General features: G+C 47.4%; 1 protein-coding gene across 3 annotated transcripts in view; it reads right to left on the minus strand.

The window, feature by feature from the left end:
• The window catches only part of ANO9 (anoctamin 9), a 52,447-nt gene extending 37,913 nt beyond the window's left edge, over nt 1-14,534 (minus strand). For 2 of the 3 annotated variants that reach the window (XM_083165571.1, XM_083165569.1), the window contains exons 1-2: nt 13,839-14,534; nt 3,069-3,140 (exon numbers count right to left, since the gene is read on the minus strand). In XM_083165571.1, the coding sequence (XP_083021697.1) occupies nt 3,069-3,140; nt 13,839-13,844 (78 nt within the window). In that variant the 5' untranslated portion in view covers nt 13,845-14,534. Of the gene's footprint in view, nt 1-3,068; nt 3,141-7,982; nt 8,104-13,838 lie in introns of those variants that run through there. The other variant, XM_083165570.1, reaches the window with a different exon arrangement.
• Between the last annotated feature and the right edge of the window lie 3,481 nt (nt 14,535-18,015).

Raw genomic sequence — 18,015 nt, forward strand, 5'->3', positions numbered from 1 at the left:
CTGCCCTCCTCACAACGTACACCATCATCACCTTCTGGGTAATAAAATGCTGTTGTAGAAATGTTTTTTAAACTTTGTCAGTGCACTGCAACATATTAACGTAAGGCACTTTTTCTTGTTTTATTACTGTTTATGTACTCTATAAGGCAGTCATTTTTAAACGTTTTCAACTCGTGGCACACTAAACAAGATTTTAAAATTGTCATGGCACACCATCAGACCACTGCAGGAAAAAAGAAACCCATTGACCCCCATATGGAAAACAAACAATCACACTAGTCCCCCAGGTAACAAAAATACAATACATTGTCCCTCACATGAAAACAAATGATATTGGTCCCCAAATAAAAAACAACAACAATTGTATTGCATATTGGTCCCCACAGAAAAAAGGGTACTTGTTTCCTAGTACGGAGCCCACATTTTCAACGTAATGAAATTGTATCGTATCGATATCAGTCACTCCCATTCCCGCTCACTGTCTCCCGCTCCCTGGCATACTGGTAATCCCGCCCCCTGTCACATCCTCACAGAAATCACTCTGAGGTGATTTTGTGAGAGGAGTGGACGTGCATTTGTGAGCTAGTGATTGATTCTCTGTGATTTGCTTATTTCGACTGAAATGGCTGCTTCGCAGAATTTATTTTCATTGTCGCAGACGGAGGTGGAGGCAATTGAATTCTTTCAATTCTTCTTTTGCCGGTGGCGGCGAATTACGCCAATGGACACAATATGCGGCTGAGTCTCAAGGAAGGTATGTGGCAGTGCCATGTGAAGGTTTGTCGGCTAAAGGCAAGCCTTAGAGTAGCACACTTTTTCTTCGGGTGCCGCTTACCCTTCCTGACATTGGTGAGGTTTATCAACTCCTGGGCGCAGGAGATGACCTCGGTAGAGTACTGCCAGGAGCAGCTTGATATGTCCAAGAAGACTGCAGTACTGTACAATAAGTGGATGCGGGAGGCCTGCTTGATGCATCTAATGGCGCAGCCGCAGCGCCGTATTGGTGGGCCAGACCGCATAGTAGAGGTGGACGATACCTTATATGTCTGGAGGCAAAGCAATGTAGGCCGGATGTTACCCCAGCAGTGGGTATTCGGGGGAATCTCCAGGGAAACAGGGCAGTGTTTCCTGACAAAGGTGGCCACCCGCGTTGCCAGCACATTAATGTCCGCTATAATGGACAACGTAGAGCATGGATCTACAATATACTGTGGGAGGGCGTACAGCAGACCAGCTGCGATTGGCCGGATACGAGCACGCCCAGGTGAATCACAGATATTATTAGTTTTGTCAGTAAATTATACTTCTTAGTCAACACATGAAAACCACCACTATCCCGAAGCATGGTGAGCGGCGGCGGAACGCGTCCTCCGACCTTTTCATACCCCCACTATCCTAGTCGGCGTGGACTTGATTTTAGATAGTGTGGCGAGCGCAGCGAGCCCGAAGCACGGCGAGTGCACAAAGCCCTGCGAGGGGACGCGGATTACTTTACCTGTATTCCGCGGGGCTCGCTGCGATTGCCACGCTTCGGGCTCGGTGGCTCGCCACACTATCTAAGATCAACTCCATGCCAACGTGGATAGTGGGGGTATGAAAAGGTCGGAGGACGCGTTCCGCTGCCGCTCGCCACACTTCGGGGTGGCGTGGATACTGGGGTTGACGCTAAACAATGGCAAAGGTGCAGGTGCTTGTAAGCACCCATCACATCACATACTATGCACACGTCACATAGCATCACATCTCATTGTAAGCACCCATCACATCTCATGGCATGGGTGCTTGTACAATGAAATATCGCATCGCATTTCCTGCCATGCGATCCTATGCGATATTTTATTATATAAGCACTCCTGTGCAGTTAACATGGACATCGCATCGCACTGCACTATAGATGGTACGCGATGCTATGCGATTTCACTACGCAGAATAGCCCACTAAGCTATTTGCATAGTGGGCGCCGTGCTAGGAAACAAGTACCGAAAAAAGAAAACCAGTGACCCCCAGATGAACACAGTACAATTTATGCCAGGATCATCTGCTTGTAGAACACAGAAAAGACGTTATGTCAATGCCAACTGTTTTCAGTGTGTAGTGCCCTAGCGTGTAGAGTTAAAAATGCCCTCATAGGGAGTACAACAACCACTGCCAAACAATTATGATTAGTAGATAACAAGAGGAGGAGTTGCCAGCAGCCAGATCTGGACGCACTGATATCAGAAACGGGTGGTCTCATATGCCCAGGATACAGAGGCAGGTCTGGTGCAGGAAGAGACCAGTGAATAAAAGTTGGACTGGTGGTGGTGGCGGCAATATAAACTGGTGTGGACGTCTCTAGCTCTGGGTGCACACTTGAGAACAGCTAAAGGCACACTAGTGTTCCACGGCACAGTGACTGAAAAACACTGTTGTAAGGTGCTGCTGACCCCATGTGACACCGGGTGCCAGACAGGATCCCGACAGTCATTTACCCGACGTCGGGATCCCGACTGTTAAAACACCGACAGACGGGTTCCCAACGGCCATTCTCCCTCATGGGGGTCCACGACCCCCATAGAGGGAGAATAGAATAGGTGGCGAGTGTAGTGAGCCAACGTGCCCGCAAGGGGCTTTGTTGCGCTGGCCACACTGTCTGAGTCTGGCCAGTCGGGATCCCGACGTCGGGCTAATGACTGTCGGAACCCTATACCACACCCGTGACACCATATAAAGCAGGTATGTCCAACCTGCGGCCATCCAGCTGTGTTAAACTAAACTACACATCCCAGCATGCCTTGCCACAGTTTTGCTATTTGGGAATGTTAAACCTATGGAAAGGCATGCTGGGATGTGTAGTTTCACAACAGCTGGAGGGCCGCATTTTGGACAGGCCTGATATAAAGGATGATGATGATAATAATAATAACAACAATAAATATTGACATGCTATACAAATACACCATTCCACCAACTATATACCTGACCTTTTTCCAGGGAACATATCCATAAATAAAACATTCTATTTCCAAAATATTTAGGAATTATTAGGTGTAAAAATGTACAGATTCAAGATCAAAGTAAAACATTACCGTCAAGCTGGCTGCGTTTATCATGGGGTCCAGCTGTAGCAAACTTTCCCACCATGGTGTCCTCACAGATTCCTGGAACACATACAGGTATAAGATCAGTTATATGCCCTATAAATGTACAGGATGTCAGGCTATACATGTATACACAGTGGTCTCGGTGGGAATTCTGTAGTGGGGTTATGGCAATATGAAATGGTGCTTGCACGCAGTATAAGGGGGTGTGGTCACTTAAAATGGGGCGTGTCCTTATGATGACAGGGGTGCCCCTGCACTGCACCGCACTCCCTCCTTCCTTCTCATACCCCTTCACCTCACTCCCTCCATCTCATACCCCTGCACCTCATTCCCTCCGTTTCATACCCCTGCAACTTAATACACCTCACTCATGCCGGTACCCAACTCTACAGCTACACCGGGCTCACTACAACAGCATCATACACCTGCACCTCAATACCTCATTACATTTCATACCTCTACACCTCACTCCCTTCATCTCATACCTCTACACCTCACTCCCTTCATCTCATACCTCTACACCTCACTCCCTTCATCTCATACCTCTACACCTCACTCATGCCGGTATCCAACTCTACAGCTAGGGGCTAACTGATTAGATTTGCATCTTTAGTCCCACCCCTTCCACCTGAAAATCGTCAGCTGCGGCCAGGGAGATTTGGGGGTGCTGCCAGTATCTGGGAGGGTTGTCCACCTTTCCGGGGGGCCGGGAGCGGGACCCAATTTTCGGGAGCCTCCCGGCAATTCCGGGAGGGTAGCAGGGGCGGATTTAGGGATGAGGGCGCCCCTAGGCACAACAATAATGTTTACTAAGTAGGACAGTTTATAGGGGCAGTATCTGCATGTCCTATCCATTTACACTCTATTTAAGATGGAATATAGTACAGTACAGTGTATATTTTGCAGTTATTGGTACATTTTGGGCTGACAGTACTATCACAGGCATCCAAGTGCCGCCCCCAAACATGTGCCGCCCCTAGGCCGGTGCCTCACGTGCCTAATGGGAAATTCGGCTCTGGAGGGTAGGCAACCCTGCATTTGATAGATACTTAATATTTGAAGGTATCAGCTGTTTTTTGGAGAACATACTGCAAATATTATATGATAAACAGGCCCCTATAGTCTGATCAGTCATATATGTGCAGGTGCACACACCTTGGCAGCCTGTGTATTGCATAAGCACACAGGCAAACGTACACTCAACTATCAGCCCCGTTAGAATAATTTAACCCGTTGCTGTGTCAGAATAATTGATCACACCGTGGGCCTAATTCAGACCTCCTCATTACTTACGCTGCATATATTTACTGTCTAGTGACCAGGTAAACACCACCCTGCTGAACGAACACTCCGTCCGCTCGCATATGGCCGCAACGGGGAAAAATAATTCAATGGTCGTCCACCATTGAATGATTTTTTGTCCCTTGGTAGATAAGTAGGAAGTGTACACTTCCTTTTATCCTGGACTGAGATGGCCAAGATGGGGTCAGCCACCCGCCCCAAGCAAGAACGGACACGCCCAGCGTTTCTATGGGTGGGCCCACCACCCCCTGCTCGCCCATCAGTGAGCGAACTCCCTGGCCAGTGTGAAAACTTGATGAAGTCGTTCTCTCCGGGGGCTTGCACATGTAATTATTCGCACATGCGCACAGCCCGGCCAGGGTAGCGATATCGGAGCTGAGCAATCAGGTTTGATTTGCCCCCTTTGGAAGCAGGTAACACACCTGTGATCATGCTCTATACAGTAAACATACTCACCGGAGAACTAGATGCATCTGGATTGGAAATCATTGTCCAACACAATCACATCTTAAGTACGTAACTGGCACAGAATATTTTTTTTTTCACTATATATTTATTGAACCTTAAATATCACTACAGAATACACATCATGCAATAGTAATGGAGGCAACATGATAAAAGACGTACAAACAGTTTTCAAATATTTTCCTTCAGATCATAAATATCATAGACATAGCATAGAATCAAATAGAGGGAATGTGGTGCAGAAGGTAAAGTCATATTCCAGTGGTCCTTAAAGCAAAAGATAAAGAAAAGTATGCCACAAACAGCTATCTTGTCATCTATCAGAGTGATACGCCAGCATTACGATAAATTCGGTCCCCCAATACAAAACAATAATCCCTACCCCTAACACTAAACCTCCATCTAGTGCCCAACCGTAACCTTCTCCCACATAGCATAACCCTAACCTCTACCTAGTACCTAACCTAACCTTCCCATTCCGCAGCCTGACCCTAGTGTTCATTCTAGCACCCTGCGGGCCAGATGCACTAGGCTTCAAAAGTGATAAAATTGAGAGTGATAAACAACCAAACAATCAGCTCCTGGCTGACATTTTTCAAACACAGTCTGTAACATGGCAGGTAGGAGCTGATTGGCTGGCTGTTTATCACTCTCCATTTTATCACTTTTGAAGCTTAGTGCATCTTGCATCTTTCAAAAACACTTGCAGATTATTTTTCTTGCCTAGAGTGTCGCTCTTTGCTCTGTTGCTTCTTACACAGTGTGGTCTGTATTTCAGCATGGATATGCAGGCCAGACCTGTGCTACAAGCACCACAGCAGAGAGCGACACCTCAGGCAGGAAAGAGGAACTGCACAGGTTTTGAAAGGTGCAGGGTTCTAGAATGAACACTATGACCCTAATGTCTCCATTCTGAAAACGTCATCATGTTGCCTGGCAACATTTTAACAATGTTGGCATCATAACTGTAGGCACTGTTGTCGACATTATAAAGGTTTGACCTAATTACTATGGGCCTTATTCTGGTTCACTCTCAACGGCAAATTCCTTTTCAAATGGACAAAACCATGTGCACTGCAGGTGGGGAGATGTAACATGTGCAAAGAGAATTTGATTTGGGTGGGGTTTGTACTTCAAACTGATATCTATATCGCAGTGTAAAAATAAAGCAATCAGTATTTTCCTTGCACAGAAAAAAAATAACTCACCCAAATCTAATTCTCTCTGCACGTTACATCTGCCCCACTGTCTTTGCCGTATAAATGATTGCCGCTTAAAAAAAAAAAAAAACTGGAGATTTCTCTCACTTTCTGATCATCTCACCTACATTTCACCCTTTATATGCCACGCAGGAGCAAAGAGTGAAAGTGTGGGCCTTACCCATCATGCACAGCAACAAGTATATCCCATCCCAGCCATTGTCTGAAGTATGGATTCTACATTTAGTTGTTTGGACTACATTCTGTGCTCACCTTTGCAACGTATGCATGTCAGGATTGCATTCGCTAGCATTCACATGATTTGTACTCCAAACTAAAGGTGGCCATACACATGCAGATTTATCTTCAGATCTGGCTGGTTGGAACAAAAACATGGTTATGGATGAGAGCAAATGACAGTTGATCATTTGCTTGGAAATGCTGGAAAACTGCCAAAACCTGTCATTCAGATATTACCAGGTTTTTGTTCCAACCAGCCAGATCTGAAGATAAATCTTACTAGTGTATGGGTACCTTAAGTCACCATAAGGAGTTATGGCATACTTGCCTACTTTTAAAAACTAGTTTCAGGGAGATTATAGCTGGTAGTAGAATTTTGCACGGTGCCCCATTTAGGGGGTTTGTCATGCTCCACCCAAAGGGCGTGTCTAGTTCCATATATGGAGAGATTGTGAAAGGAGATTGTGAACGTGGCACCTAGAAGCGTGGCTGTGTACTGCTACATCTGAGAGGAACCTTTTAAAATTACTTATATCCAAATGTAGATGAGCCCCGAAGCAGTTACTAAGAGATACTGTACTTGGTAAAGTGCTGGGAAATGGTGCTGATGATACAATGTAAATGTATCGATATCTTAGTCCTTTTTCCCCAAAAATGTAACAGTGTAATGGGGGTTAAGTGACATGAGGGAGATTGCTAGACTAATGAGGGAGAGAGGGAGATTGCTGGTATTTCAGGGAGTCTCCTGCAGAATGCAGAGGGTAGGCAGCTATGTGGTATGGTGACATTTCAATGCCTCAGGGTGTGGTTCAGCAGATCTACAGTGAAAGCTAGACATTCAGTAGGTCGACCCCAAACGGCCAAAAGCAAAAGGTCAACAGGGTCAAAAGGTCAACATGGAATAGGTAGGCAGCAGAAAAGGTAGACAGGGTAAAAAGGTCAACATGAATATGGTTGACGCATACATGGTTAACTCTTTTTGGGGGGGGGGGGTTTGTTGGTGTCATTTGTATGTTTGACCATAAATGAGCCAATTTAGTGGAAACGTACCTTCGCCATGCTTCGGCATTCTCACTCTATATCCACTTAGATAGTAAAGTATAAAAAAAAAAACGTGAAAAACTCATGTCCACCATATTAATGGCTACCATGTCGACCTTAAGCTTGTTGACCTAGTGACTGTCAACCTAGACATTGTGGACCCAGGGACCGCATACCATCGTAGCTAGCTTTATTTTTTATATCACAGGTTCTCAACCTCGGTCGTCATGACCCCACACAGTGCATGTTTTGCAGGTCTCCTCACAGAATCACAAGTGAAATAATTAGCTCCACCTGTGGATCTTTTAAAATGTGAGTAATGAGTGCACCTGTGCTCCTGCTGGGTGACTTAGAAAACGTGCACTGTTGGGGGTACTTGGACCGAAGTTGAGAACCACTGGTTTAATGTATCTAGAAACACATGAGATAAATCATCTGGGAAAGCTTTACAGTTGGGTGTGTCTTATATAAGAAAGCTTTGGCCTATTTATATAATGTACTATGACTCGGTGTCTCTCCTATTGTCTGTAGATAACAGGAGACATGAAACCTACTGCAAGATACATGTATAATAGTGTATACACATCAGTATGTGAAACAACATGTATGATAACGCCTAGTGTGTATACAATAAATCATTAAATATGCGCACATGCACGGTGGTTTGATAATGTCCTTTGTCGTCTGCACATGTAGCTCAATCTGAGGATATAGTCAACAACAGCATACTGCTGAATTGTGGTCACTAATGACATTGGGGTTATTCAGACCAGATCACACCGCTGCGACTTTGCAGAGCCCTGGTATCAGGCATTATCGATCAGGCATGCATACGGCTCACAGTACGCATGCGTGAGGCCGTCCTGCAATAAAATCCAGCGCCTTTTTTAAACCGCTGGCTGGACGCAAGTGGATTGATGGAAAACCGGCATTTGTGTGTGTGTCCACCGGCTGGGAGTGTCAGGGAAAACACAGGTGTGCCCAGGAGTATTCTGGGAGGGTCTGTGATGTGAGCTCCACCCCAATCAGCCTGCTTCTATCGCACCGGCTACTAAGTCCTGGGCTACACACAGACTGCACACACTGGGAAACTCATTCAATGGTGGGCAGTTGCGATGCGATTTGCAGCTGATCACAGGACTGCACAGGGCGGGATTTCACTCTGGCTGGGTGGCGATTACCTGATCGCAAGGCTCTGTGAATTAGCAGCCCTGCAATCAGTTCTGAATAACAGCGTAGTTTGTAAAATAGTTTAGGGGGTTATTCTGGTTCACTGGGAAAGGCACAATCACTCTTTAATGGACAAAACGATGTGCACTGCAGGTGGGGCTGATGTAACATGTGCAGAGAGAGTTAGATTTGGGGGTTTTATTGTTTCTGTGCAGGGTAAATACTGGCTGCTTTATTTGTACACTGCAATATAGATATCAGTTTGAAGTACACCCCCCACCCAAATCTAACTCTCTCTGCACATGTTACATCAGCCCCACCTGCAGTGCATTAGAGAGTGATTGTGCCTTTCCAACTGAATCAGAATAACCCCCTTAGTGTGTGTGTGTGTATATGAACTATACTGATTGTCCAAGCAGTTCAAGGGAAATCGGTGATAACATTGTATAATTTGCAGCGTCATCCAGAGCTATTGATCCCTTCATTAACATAGGACAATAGTTCATGCCAAGCGCATACTTGCTGACTTTTTTCTTCTCCTCTCCGGGAAGCCTGGAGAGGAGACCTGACAGCAGCATGTCATCAAGCCCCACCCCCATGACAGTCAAATAACGTAATTCACGAAAACCCGCGAAAAACAGTAATTTTGTGCAGCAGGGAAGGGGTGTGCGAGGGCTGCTTGCCAATGCGGGAGGATTGCCCACCTTCCCGGGGTGGGGGGGGGGGGGGGCACGATTTTCGGGAGCCTCCCGGCAATTCCGGGAGGGTAGGCAAGCCTGGCCAAGCGCTTGTCATAAAGTTTGTCAAAAGCTTACAATGAGTTTGTGTAAACTAGATCTCAACTCATCGGTACATGAGCAAAGATAAAACTTTACTGACGGCTGTCACCCGATAATATCATACCACCATATCTGTATTAGATAGAGCAAAGATAAAACTTTACTGACAGCTGTCACCTGATAATATTATACCACCATATCTGTATTAGACAGAGCAGTTACTTCCTGCTCATAAATTATGCTAATGGGAGTGTTTATTATGTGTAGTGTACGTCACAGAAAGCAGTACCAATATACTGCATGTACTGTATACAAATGATTGTCTCTCATTACTTTGTTCTTTATTTGCTCAGTACAGGCTGCCAGTAGCACTTCCACATAGGGTTAGAAACTCCGCAGAGGCGTAACTAATATTGTGGCGCCCCCCCGCCAAAAAATTACCTTACCCCTCCGCATGCCGCCGCCGGCACCGCAGATAGCCTCCGGGCTCCGTCTCCTGCAGTAATGAAAAATGACACGACAAAATGGCTGCCCCCGTACAGCAGACAGTTTTTTTAGGGATGTTAGAGGAGGCGGCGGCCTCCTCTAGCATCCTTAAAAACTGTCTGCTATTAGGGGGAAGCCATTTTGTTGTGTCATTTTTCATTACTGCAGGAGACGGAGCCCGGAGGCTATCTGCGGTGCCGGACTGAATGCGGTGGCGGCGGCGGCATGCGGAGGGGTAAGGGGGGGTCTGACCAGAGCAGCCGCGGTGGCTGCCTTACGGCAGCTACGCCTCTGAAACTCCGGTACTTGTGTAGTTTCGCACGGCAGCCTAAGCTACGTTATCAGTGTAGGCTGCCGCTTCGGGCTCGGTGGCTCGCTGTGCTCACCACAATATATAAAATCAACTCCACGCCGACGTGGATAGTGGGGTATGAAAAGTTCGGGAGGACGCGTAACGTGCTCGCCATGCTCCAGGCTGCCGCGGATAGTGGGGGTGTTTCAGGAACACATTCACACCTGTCATGTCATACATCTGAGCAATAGCTACTCAGAGGTCAGAGGCAGGAGTGTCTCATTGCTGGAGTGTCTGAGACGTTCCTGCATCTCAAACAGATGGAGCGCCTCTCCGCCGGCGCCAGCATAATCATCTCTACGCCAAAGAGAGGGGATCATGCTGGCGCCGGTGGTGTGAGAGAGGGGCTGACTAGGCTTGCCAGGGACAGAGATGCCGTTCCCGGCAACAGTGCGGTAGTTACTTGTTTAGTTTCACGGTGGCAGCCTACGCTGATAACGTAGCTTACATTGCCGCCGTGAAACTACACGGCAAGTACGGCAGCCAGGGATGCTACGCTACTTCTGACTGACTACGCTAACTATGCTGGGTGCGGGAACACTATGCTGATTCTGACAGGTACACTACGCTGACGGTGTAACTGCCGCCGTGAAACTAAACAAGTACCGAAACTCCTCACCTTTCAAGTTCTCCACATTAACCACTAACTGCCACATTCGCTTGAGGGTCTTTAGCTGTGATGGGGCCCAATTCAGACCTGTTCGCTGCTCTGCATGTGTTCGGAGCCCAGTGAGCAGGTTAATGCCGCCCTGGTGAATGCCCCCCCACCAGTAAAGCCCATGTGGAGGGCTGCTAACGGATCGCCCACACTGAGGAGAAATTATTCGATGGTTACTTACCATCAAATGACTTCTCCTCTGCCCGCGCTCACAGTCGCTGCATGACCCAGGGGTCACTCAGCTGCTGCTTGTAGCGACGCAAAATCGGAGTGGGCACAAAAGCATGTGCCCATCCCGAGCAGGAAGGGGAGTGCCTGCATTCGCTGCGGCATGCTTTTTTCTGTGCATGTCCATGAAACGCCAGGGGTCTACCCAGGAACAGGCAGGGGGCTTGTCTGTCAGTCAGGCTGTGAGTGCTTCGGCGAAGGTATGATTACCTGAAGGTTCTCACAGCCGGGGTCCTGCACATGCACATTATAGACTATGCGCATGGGGTGCCGGATGACTATGGGGTGCCGGATGATGCTCCGACACTGAGGATCACGTCAGTAAGGATCCCGACTCACAGGGGCTATTCACCCTTGTGGGGGTCCATGACCCCCATAGTGGGAGAATAGAAACTGTGGCAAGCGTAGTGAGACACCGGGCCCGCAAGGGGCTTCTTTGCACTCGCCCCCCTGTCGGAGCACCCGCAGTCGGGATCCTGACTGTCGGAGCCGGAATACTGACTGTCGGGATCCCCACTGTCGGAGACCCATACCACACCCAATGCTCATGCACAGACCCCCACTATTGGAAGAGGGGCCAAATACGAACAGGTCTGAATAGGCTCCATGATCTCATCCCATGCATCTGTGACATCACGCTGTGACTCCTGTCTGTTATGGAGGAAATCCACATGTGTAGAGCGGATCTCCTTCACATGATCCGCGTTAGTGATGTTGCAGTGTGTGACTTCCAACATCACGCCCTAAATCATGCCCCACATTCACACCCTAAATCATGCCCCACAATGCCATGCAAACAGCAATCTGAGATGCATGTGGCTATAAGGCAATAAGTGCACAAGGGGAAACATAGTCCCCCTCCCCCGATCTAAAAAATGCTGCTCTCTATGAGTTTATCTGCTGTGAACTCCACCGCATTCTGCAATAATTTGAGGGGGTGGGGCTATGGCATGGGCATGTGGTGTTAGTGGGGGGCATCTTTAGCACCTTGGAGGGGAGGTTTAAAAAAAACACTTTTAGGGTGGAGAGGGGATGGCTATATTAGAATAATATACCTGCATATAAAGTGACTGCATATATAGTGAGGAATGGGGCAGGGGACAATACAGCAGGTGCCCACTGACAATGAAATGTATCAGTAAAGCGGTTAAAATGGCTGTGGAGGCAAACAGTACTCACATAAGCTGGGTACACACTAGGAAGATATACTGTATCTTTGTTTGAGCAACAAACGATAAATCTGTGCATTGGTGGGTACGTTAGGGTGACCAACTCATCCCTTTAATCCGGGACACATATTAATTACACAGGTTCTGTGGCTGGCTTTCACCTGGTTTTAAACTGCCACACCTCAAGACTCCATTTCACCTGGTTTTAAACTGCCACAGAACCTGTGTAATTAGTATGTGTCCCGGATTAAAGGGATGAGTTGGTCACCCTAGGGTACGTACAACCAATATATCTGTAATTGTCGCCATTCCCAGTCATATCAGGTATGTGTGTTTGGCGGGACTTATGTAAAAACCGGATCCGGACAAGACCCCCGACCGGACATTACAATCTGCAGTCCGGGGCTTGTAGTGTCTGGTCTGGGGGGTGTCCCATCCTGTGAATGTTTTATTCGGGGGGATGCATGGGGAATAGGAGATTACAGCCTCCCCATGCGGTCCTGACCGTTCCGGTTTTTGCTACATGCTGGACCATACAGGGAGGCTTTATTCTCCCCTCCTCCTCTCCCTGGTGACAGCGGTCATGTGAAGCCCATTCCGGACAGGACACCCCCCAGACCGGACACTACAATATCCGGACTGCAGATTTTGATGTCCGTTCCGGCAGAACGGGTCTTGTCTGGGCCTGGTTTTTACCCATACCTGTGTCTGGCTGATCCAATATGTGTGTTGTGTGTTTGGCTAACCCACCGGCCATTTGCCAGCAGCAGGAACCACCACAAATGATGTCACAGTTGGGCAGACAAATTCAAATGCTCCCGTCACCAGTTGTGATACATGGCCTGACATAGAAACACAATGCAATCGGCATTACTGTCCCTGATGCAGGGCAAGTAGGCCACCCCGAATAAGTGTGTGGTCTGGAGCTGACATGTAATTTGTGGCAAATTGTGCCGGCATAGCTGTATTACCTAGAGACCATGCGGAAGGGGCTGGAACAAAGCTGGCACTTGCCAGCGTGGAGAGGGTTGTGAGGGGTACGGCTCATTAAGTTGACAGTGTCTAGGTCAATAGTCAAAAGGTCGACCAATATTGTCCAACAGTCAAAAGGTCGACACATGAAAAAGGTTGACATGCATTAGGTCGATGTGGTCAAAAAGCCGACATGGGAAAAGGTCGACATGACTTTACTCTGTTTAGCTTCTATGTCGACATAGGTCGACATAGACAAGTGTACCGAGTCCCCTCACATGGCTCGCTGCGCTGGGCACTCTGTTATATTCTTCCTCTGTGCCCACTGGGATGGTAAAGTATTTAACAAGGTTGTTGTTTTTTTTTAAATCATGAAAAAATCATGTCGACCTTTTGCTTGCATTGACCACATCTACTTAATGCATGTCAACACTTACACTGTTTACCTAGACACTGTCATTAGGAAACGGCAATCACTGGGAAGTGGCTGAATGGAGCAGTCCCCATGATTGGGGGAGGGGATGAAGGAGGAGAGTAAAGAAAGGTACTATAGCCATTAGGCGATAAATATTCGACTTTGTCATCGATCAAGTGATAAATGACAATAATTAGCAGTTTCACTTTTCAGAATGTATAAAGTTCAGTTTCACCGCCGGGTTGCCATGACAAACACCAATGTTGGATCAGCTCTTACCTCCATCTTGATGTGTCACTGACCCCAGGTGTTCCACTGACTCCTGCAGTTCTTGCGAAAAGTCCCTTTCACTCCTTGGTATCAGTCCTGCACCCTCTCTGCTATGTGCGTGTTACCTGCCTCCTCCTGCATGTCTGGGGTGTGGAGGGGCTTTTATTTCACAAGTGCTGGTAAAATTACATCTGCGCTTCCATAGCCATGGGAATGTTGGGCCCCTTGTGAACACTGCTTGCAGATCCTTGTGTGGGCACTGGTGGCAGCGCCCCTGTGTGGGCACTGATGGCAGATCCTTGTGTGGGCACTGGTGGCAGATCCTTGTGTGGGCACTGGTGGCAGACCCTTGTGTGAGCACTGGTGGCAGATTCTTGTGTGAGCACTGGTGGCAGATTCTTGTATGAGCAGTGATGGCAGATCCTTGTGTGGGCACTGTTGTTGTCAAATCCTTGTGTGGGCACTGGTGGCAGATCCTTGTGTGGGCAGAGTCTGGAGTGAGGACCCTGCCTGGGTTCCAATCGAACCTTACAGAAAGTTGCTTTGGTGGTCTCCAGGGGGTGGAATGTGGGAGATCTCCCCGGCTTCCCTGCTCAGGTAAGAGCGCTGACTTCCGTGATTGCTGCCTCCCTCCTCCCAGTGTGCCTGGGGCAAAGAGTGGAGGTGGCAGCGCTGTGTAATGCAGAGCAGCAGGTGACAGGAGGACTCTCCCAGATCCACAGTGCAGCAATGGGCGTCTCCTCCCAGCAGCAGCAGCTCACCTGTATAATAACCTGTCACCAGTGTATACACCTACAGTCAGTGTACAGCTCCCAGCACACATGCTGCACAGCGATACATAACAGTATCAATGCTGTAATAAGTGCAAGGGTGCCCTTAGAGGTCTGATCCTGCAGACAGGCAGATATACCCCCTCCTAACCAACATACAAATCAATATATTAAAAAGAAAGGAAGTTTTTTAATCTCTCCCTGAGATTTAAAATATTTCTTCTATCTATCTATCTATCTATCTATCTATCTATCTATCTATCTATGTCAACTTAATGAGCTGTACCCATCTATGTATCTATCTATAGCTACTAGTAAGTAGTCTGCTACCTTGTGATTGCCTCTGTGTTTGTGCATATGTGAGAGAGAGAGAGTTTCAGTATATAGATGATCTATCTCTCTCAAAAATGTTGACGTACAGTATGTTGACATTATGAACAGGTTGATGTTATAGCAGTGCCGATATGTCATTGTGCATGTTCATGTGAACTCTGTCGACATACAGTGCATGTTGGCTTTTCCCTGCTGAAAATAAGCCATCCTCGTCGTACAAACCTCCCTCGCCGCCATTCGCCGCTGCATTGAATACACCCCATAGTGAAGAAAACAGTGCTATTGGATGTCAATCATGAACTATGTGTACAATAAGAAACCAACACATAACTGAAACTAAAGGCTCCTATACACTTGTGCGACCTCTGAGGGGTAGAAGTCGCACATGATGCCCGGGTGGCAGGATCACATGCGATATATCGCATGCAGTCTATTTGCTCATGATATATTGCATGCGATTCCCGCTGAAGACTGTCCTATCCAACTGATCCTGCTTGCAGAGCAGTTGTGATCTAGAGAAACCCCACACCAGATCTAAAACATATGCGGTTTTCACGGTCTCACCCAATTTCTCAGCCCGTTGTGTAAGAATCGGGTGAAATAGGGAAACATTGCGGTAGTGTATGGCCACCTTAAGGGTAACAGGTTAGCCCAACTTAATTTATTTTGTTTTAAAATGTATCAGTTATTATTATTTACATTCCGTTGCACTTTACAATTGGAAACATTGATAAAACAAACTGGGTAGTAACAGATCGATATAGAGGTAGGAGGGCCCTGCTCACAAGCTTACAATCTCAGTAATACACATAGAAACATAGAATTTGACGGCAGATAAGAACCACTTGGCCCATCTAGTCTGCCCCTTTTTTAAACATGTTACCTCAAACCATATTTGATCCTTATTTTTTTGTAAGGATATCAATATGCCTATCCCAAGCATGTTTAAATTGTACTACTGTATTTGCCTCTACCACCTCTGATGGGAGGCTATTCCACTTATCTACTACTCTTTCTGTAAAATAATTCTTCCTCAAATTTCCCCTGAATCTTCCTCCCTCTAGTTTCAGTGCATGTCCTCGTGTTCTGCTGCTCCTCTTCCTGTTAAGGATGTCTCCCACCTGTACCTTGTACAGGAATGTCTCCCACCTGTACCACCTGTACCCTGTACACTTTTGGATGAGGGCTGCCTTGAAATAATGCTGATACTCCAGGGAGCTGTGATTCGAGAACATCTGGGAACCACTAATCTAATGTATAATGAGTGTTTCAGTCACAGCTGCTATAGTTGCAGTTTATACTGTAGGAGTCGCTGCTGAATTGTAAATTCTTCATAAAAAAGTAGCCAAGAGTTTTTGCTATACAATTATAAACATTTATAATGTGACCCAGAGATCTAATAGTGGGTGCACACGGTGCGATTTTGCAAGCGATTCAATCCTGATTTGATTGCGATTGAATAGAATGGTACACAAAATACATTCGATTTCACTATATCGTACAGATCTGTACTATATAGCAGTGACGTGCGGTGAGGTCATTGCCTGGGGAGGCACTGACCTCACCAACCCCCCCCCCCCCCAGACATGGCGGTGCTACATATGCAGCGGCCGCCGGTACATGTGCCCCCCCCTCCCCTCCCACCACCCGGCGGACTCACCTGTCCTCGGCAGTGGCGGCGGCCAATCCTCTCGGCGGTGAGACGGATGAGTGACATCTGCTTTCTCCCTGCAGGCGCCGAACTCCCCACTGCCCGCGCTGCTGCATCCTCTCCAGGGCCCTGCATGTATGTGATTGGACAGTGGATCCAGCACTGGATCTGCTGGCCCAATCACATCTGGGGGCGTGCGTTTATACTGGTGCCCCTGTCATTGCGGCATCAGTATAAGTGCCGCTTCCCCATTCATTTTCAATGGGCTTTTACAGCCCATTGCTGCACCCTGCCCACCCCTACACGCCCCACGCTGCCCGAAGTTCTAATGTTAACAGCGGGAGGCACCTCTCCCGCTGCCTCCCACGCTCACATGCAGCAGTGGGAGGCAGCCGGAGAGGTAGAAATGATGAAAATAATAAAAGATAAATAAATATCTTCTTTTTATTATTTTCATCATTATGACAGGGGAGGCTCTGCCTCCCCCGCCTCCCCTGACTGCACGTGCCTGCTATATAGTCTTGCCTGACATGACTATTTTTCTATTTGATCTATACTAAACAGGAGCGCGCATTGGGATCCAATCTGCATCGAATGTAGAAAAACCATTTGATGTCCATTCAATTTTCTATTCAAATAGAAAAATAGTGCATATCTCACCGTGTGTACTCTCTATTATTGACAATTGCCCGCTGCTGAGCCGATCAGTGATCCGATTCACCAATCGGCAGACTCCGATGCTCGGCAGCTTTAAAGAAGATCAGTAAAATACTACACGTTATAGATCCCACATAGGTAGATTCTGATTATTTCTGATTGGTGATAGAGATTGTCCAACATGATGGATTGTGCTGATCCTCCGAACCAGGCAATGGTAGAACAAGGAATTATCCCAATTGCTGCTGTATGGGCGCCATTAGTCTTAATCTTATCAAAGTAATGTAACCATAGCAACCCCGGTGTCTGGTCAACCATAAGGTGAATAAGGCTCCAGCCTAGGCTGCCAGGATTGTGGGCTGCTACCCAAGTGGCAGACATAGGGCCTGTTTCAGACATGTTCCTATGGGTCTGAATTGGGACCCATTTCTGATAGAGGGAATGTGTGCATGCGCTAACCGCCGGAGCGAACACCTTTGGCGAGTTTGGGCGTTTGCAAGTGACAGGCAAGAGACGGTTGCTGGGGTCTGCCCAGCGTTTATACACAACCTAGCGAGCATGTCTGAATCGTGACCATAATTCATTCCATGCAGACATTAGCCATAGAGCTTAATTACTGTAACTTCCAGAAGACAGTGGCTGCCACACAGCTTGTTAGTTACCAGTCACCCGGAGGCAGTGTGGAGGGGAAACACCTGCAGTTCTCAGAGTGACTGCCAGAAGACAGTGCTGCCGATGTCATCATAGAACTTACTAATAAAACCTTTACTGTATG

The sequence above is a fragment of the Crinia signifera genome, chromosome 11, assembly GCF_055691185.1.
Source record: "Crinia signifera chromosome 11, ASM5569118v1, whole genome shotgun sequence".
In the NCBI taxonomy this organism is placed as follows: domain Eukaryota; kingdom Metazoa; phylum Chordata; class Amphibia; order Anura; family Myobatrachidae; genus Crinia; species Crinia signifera.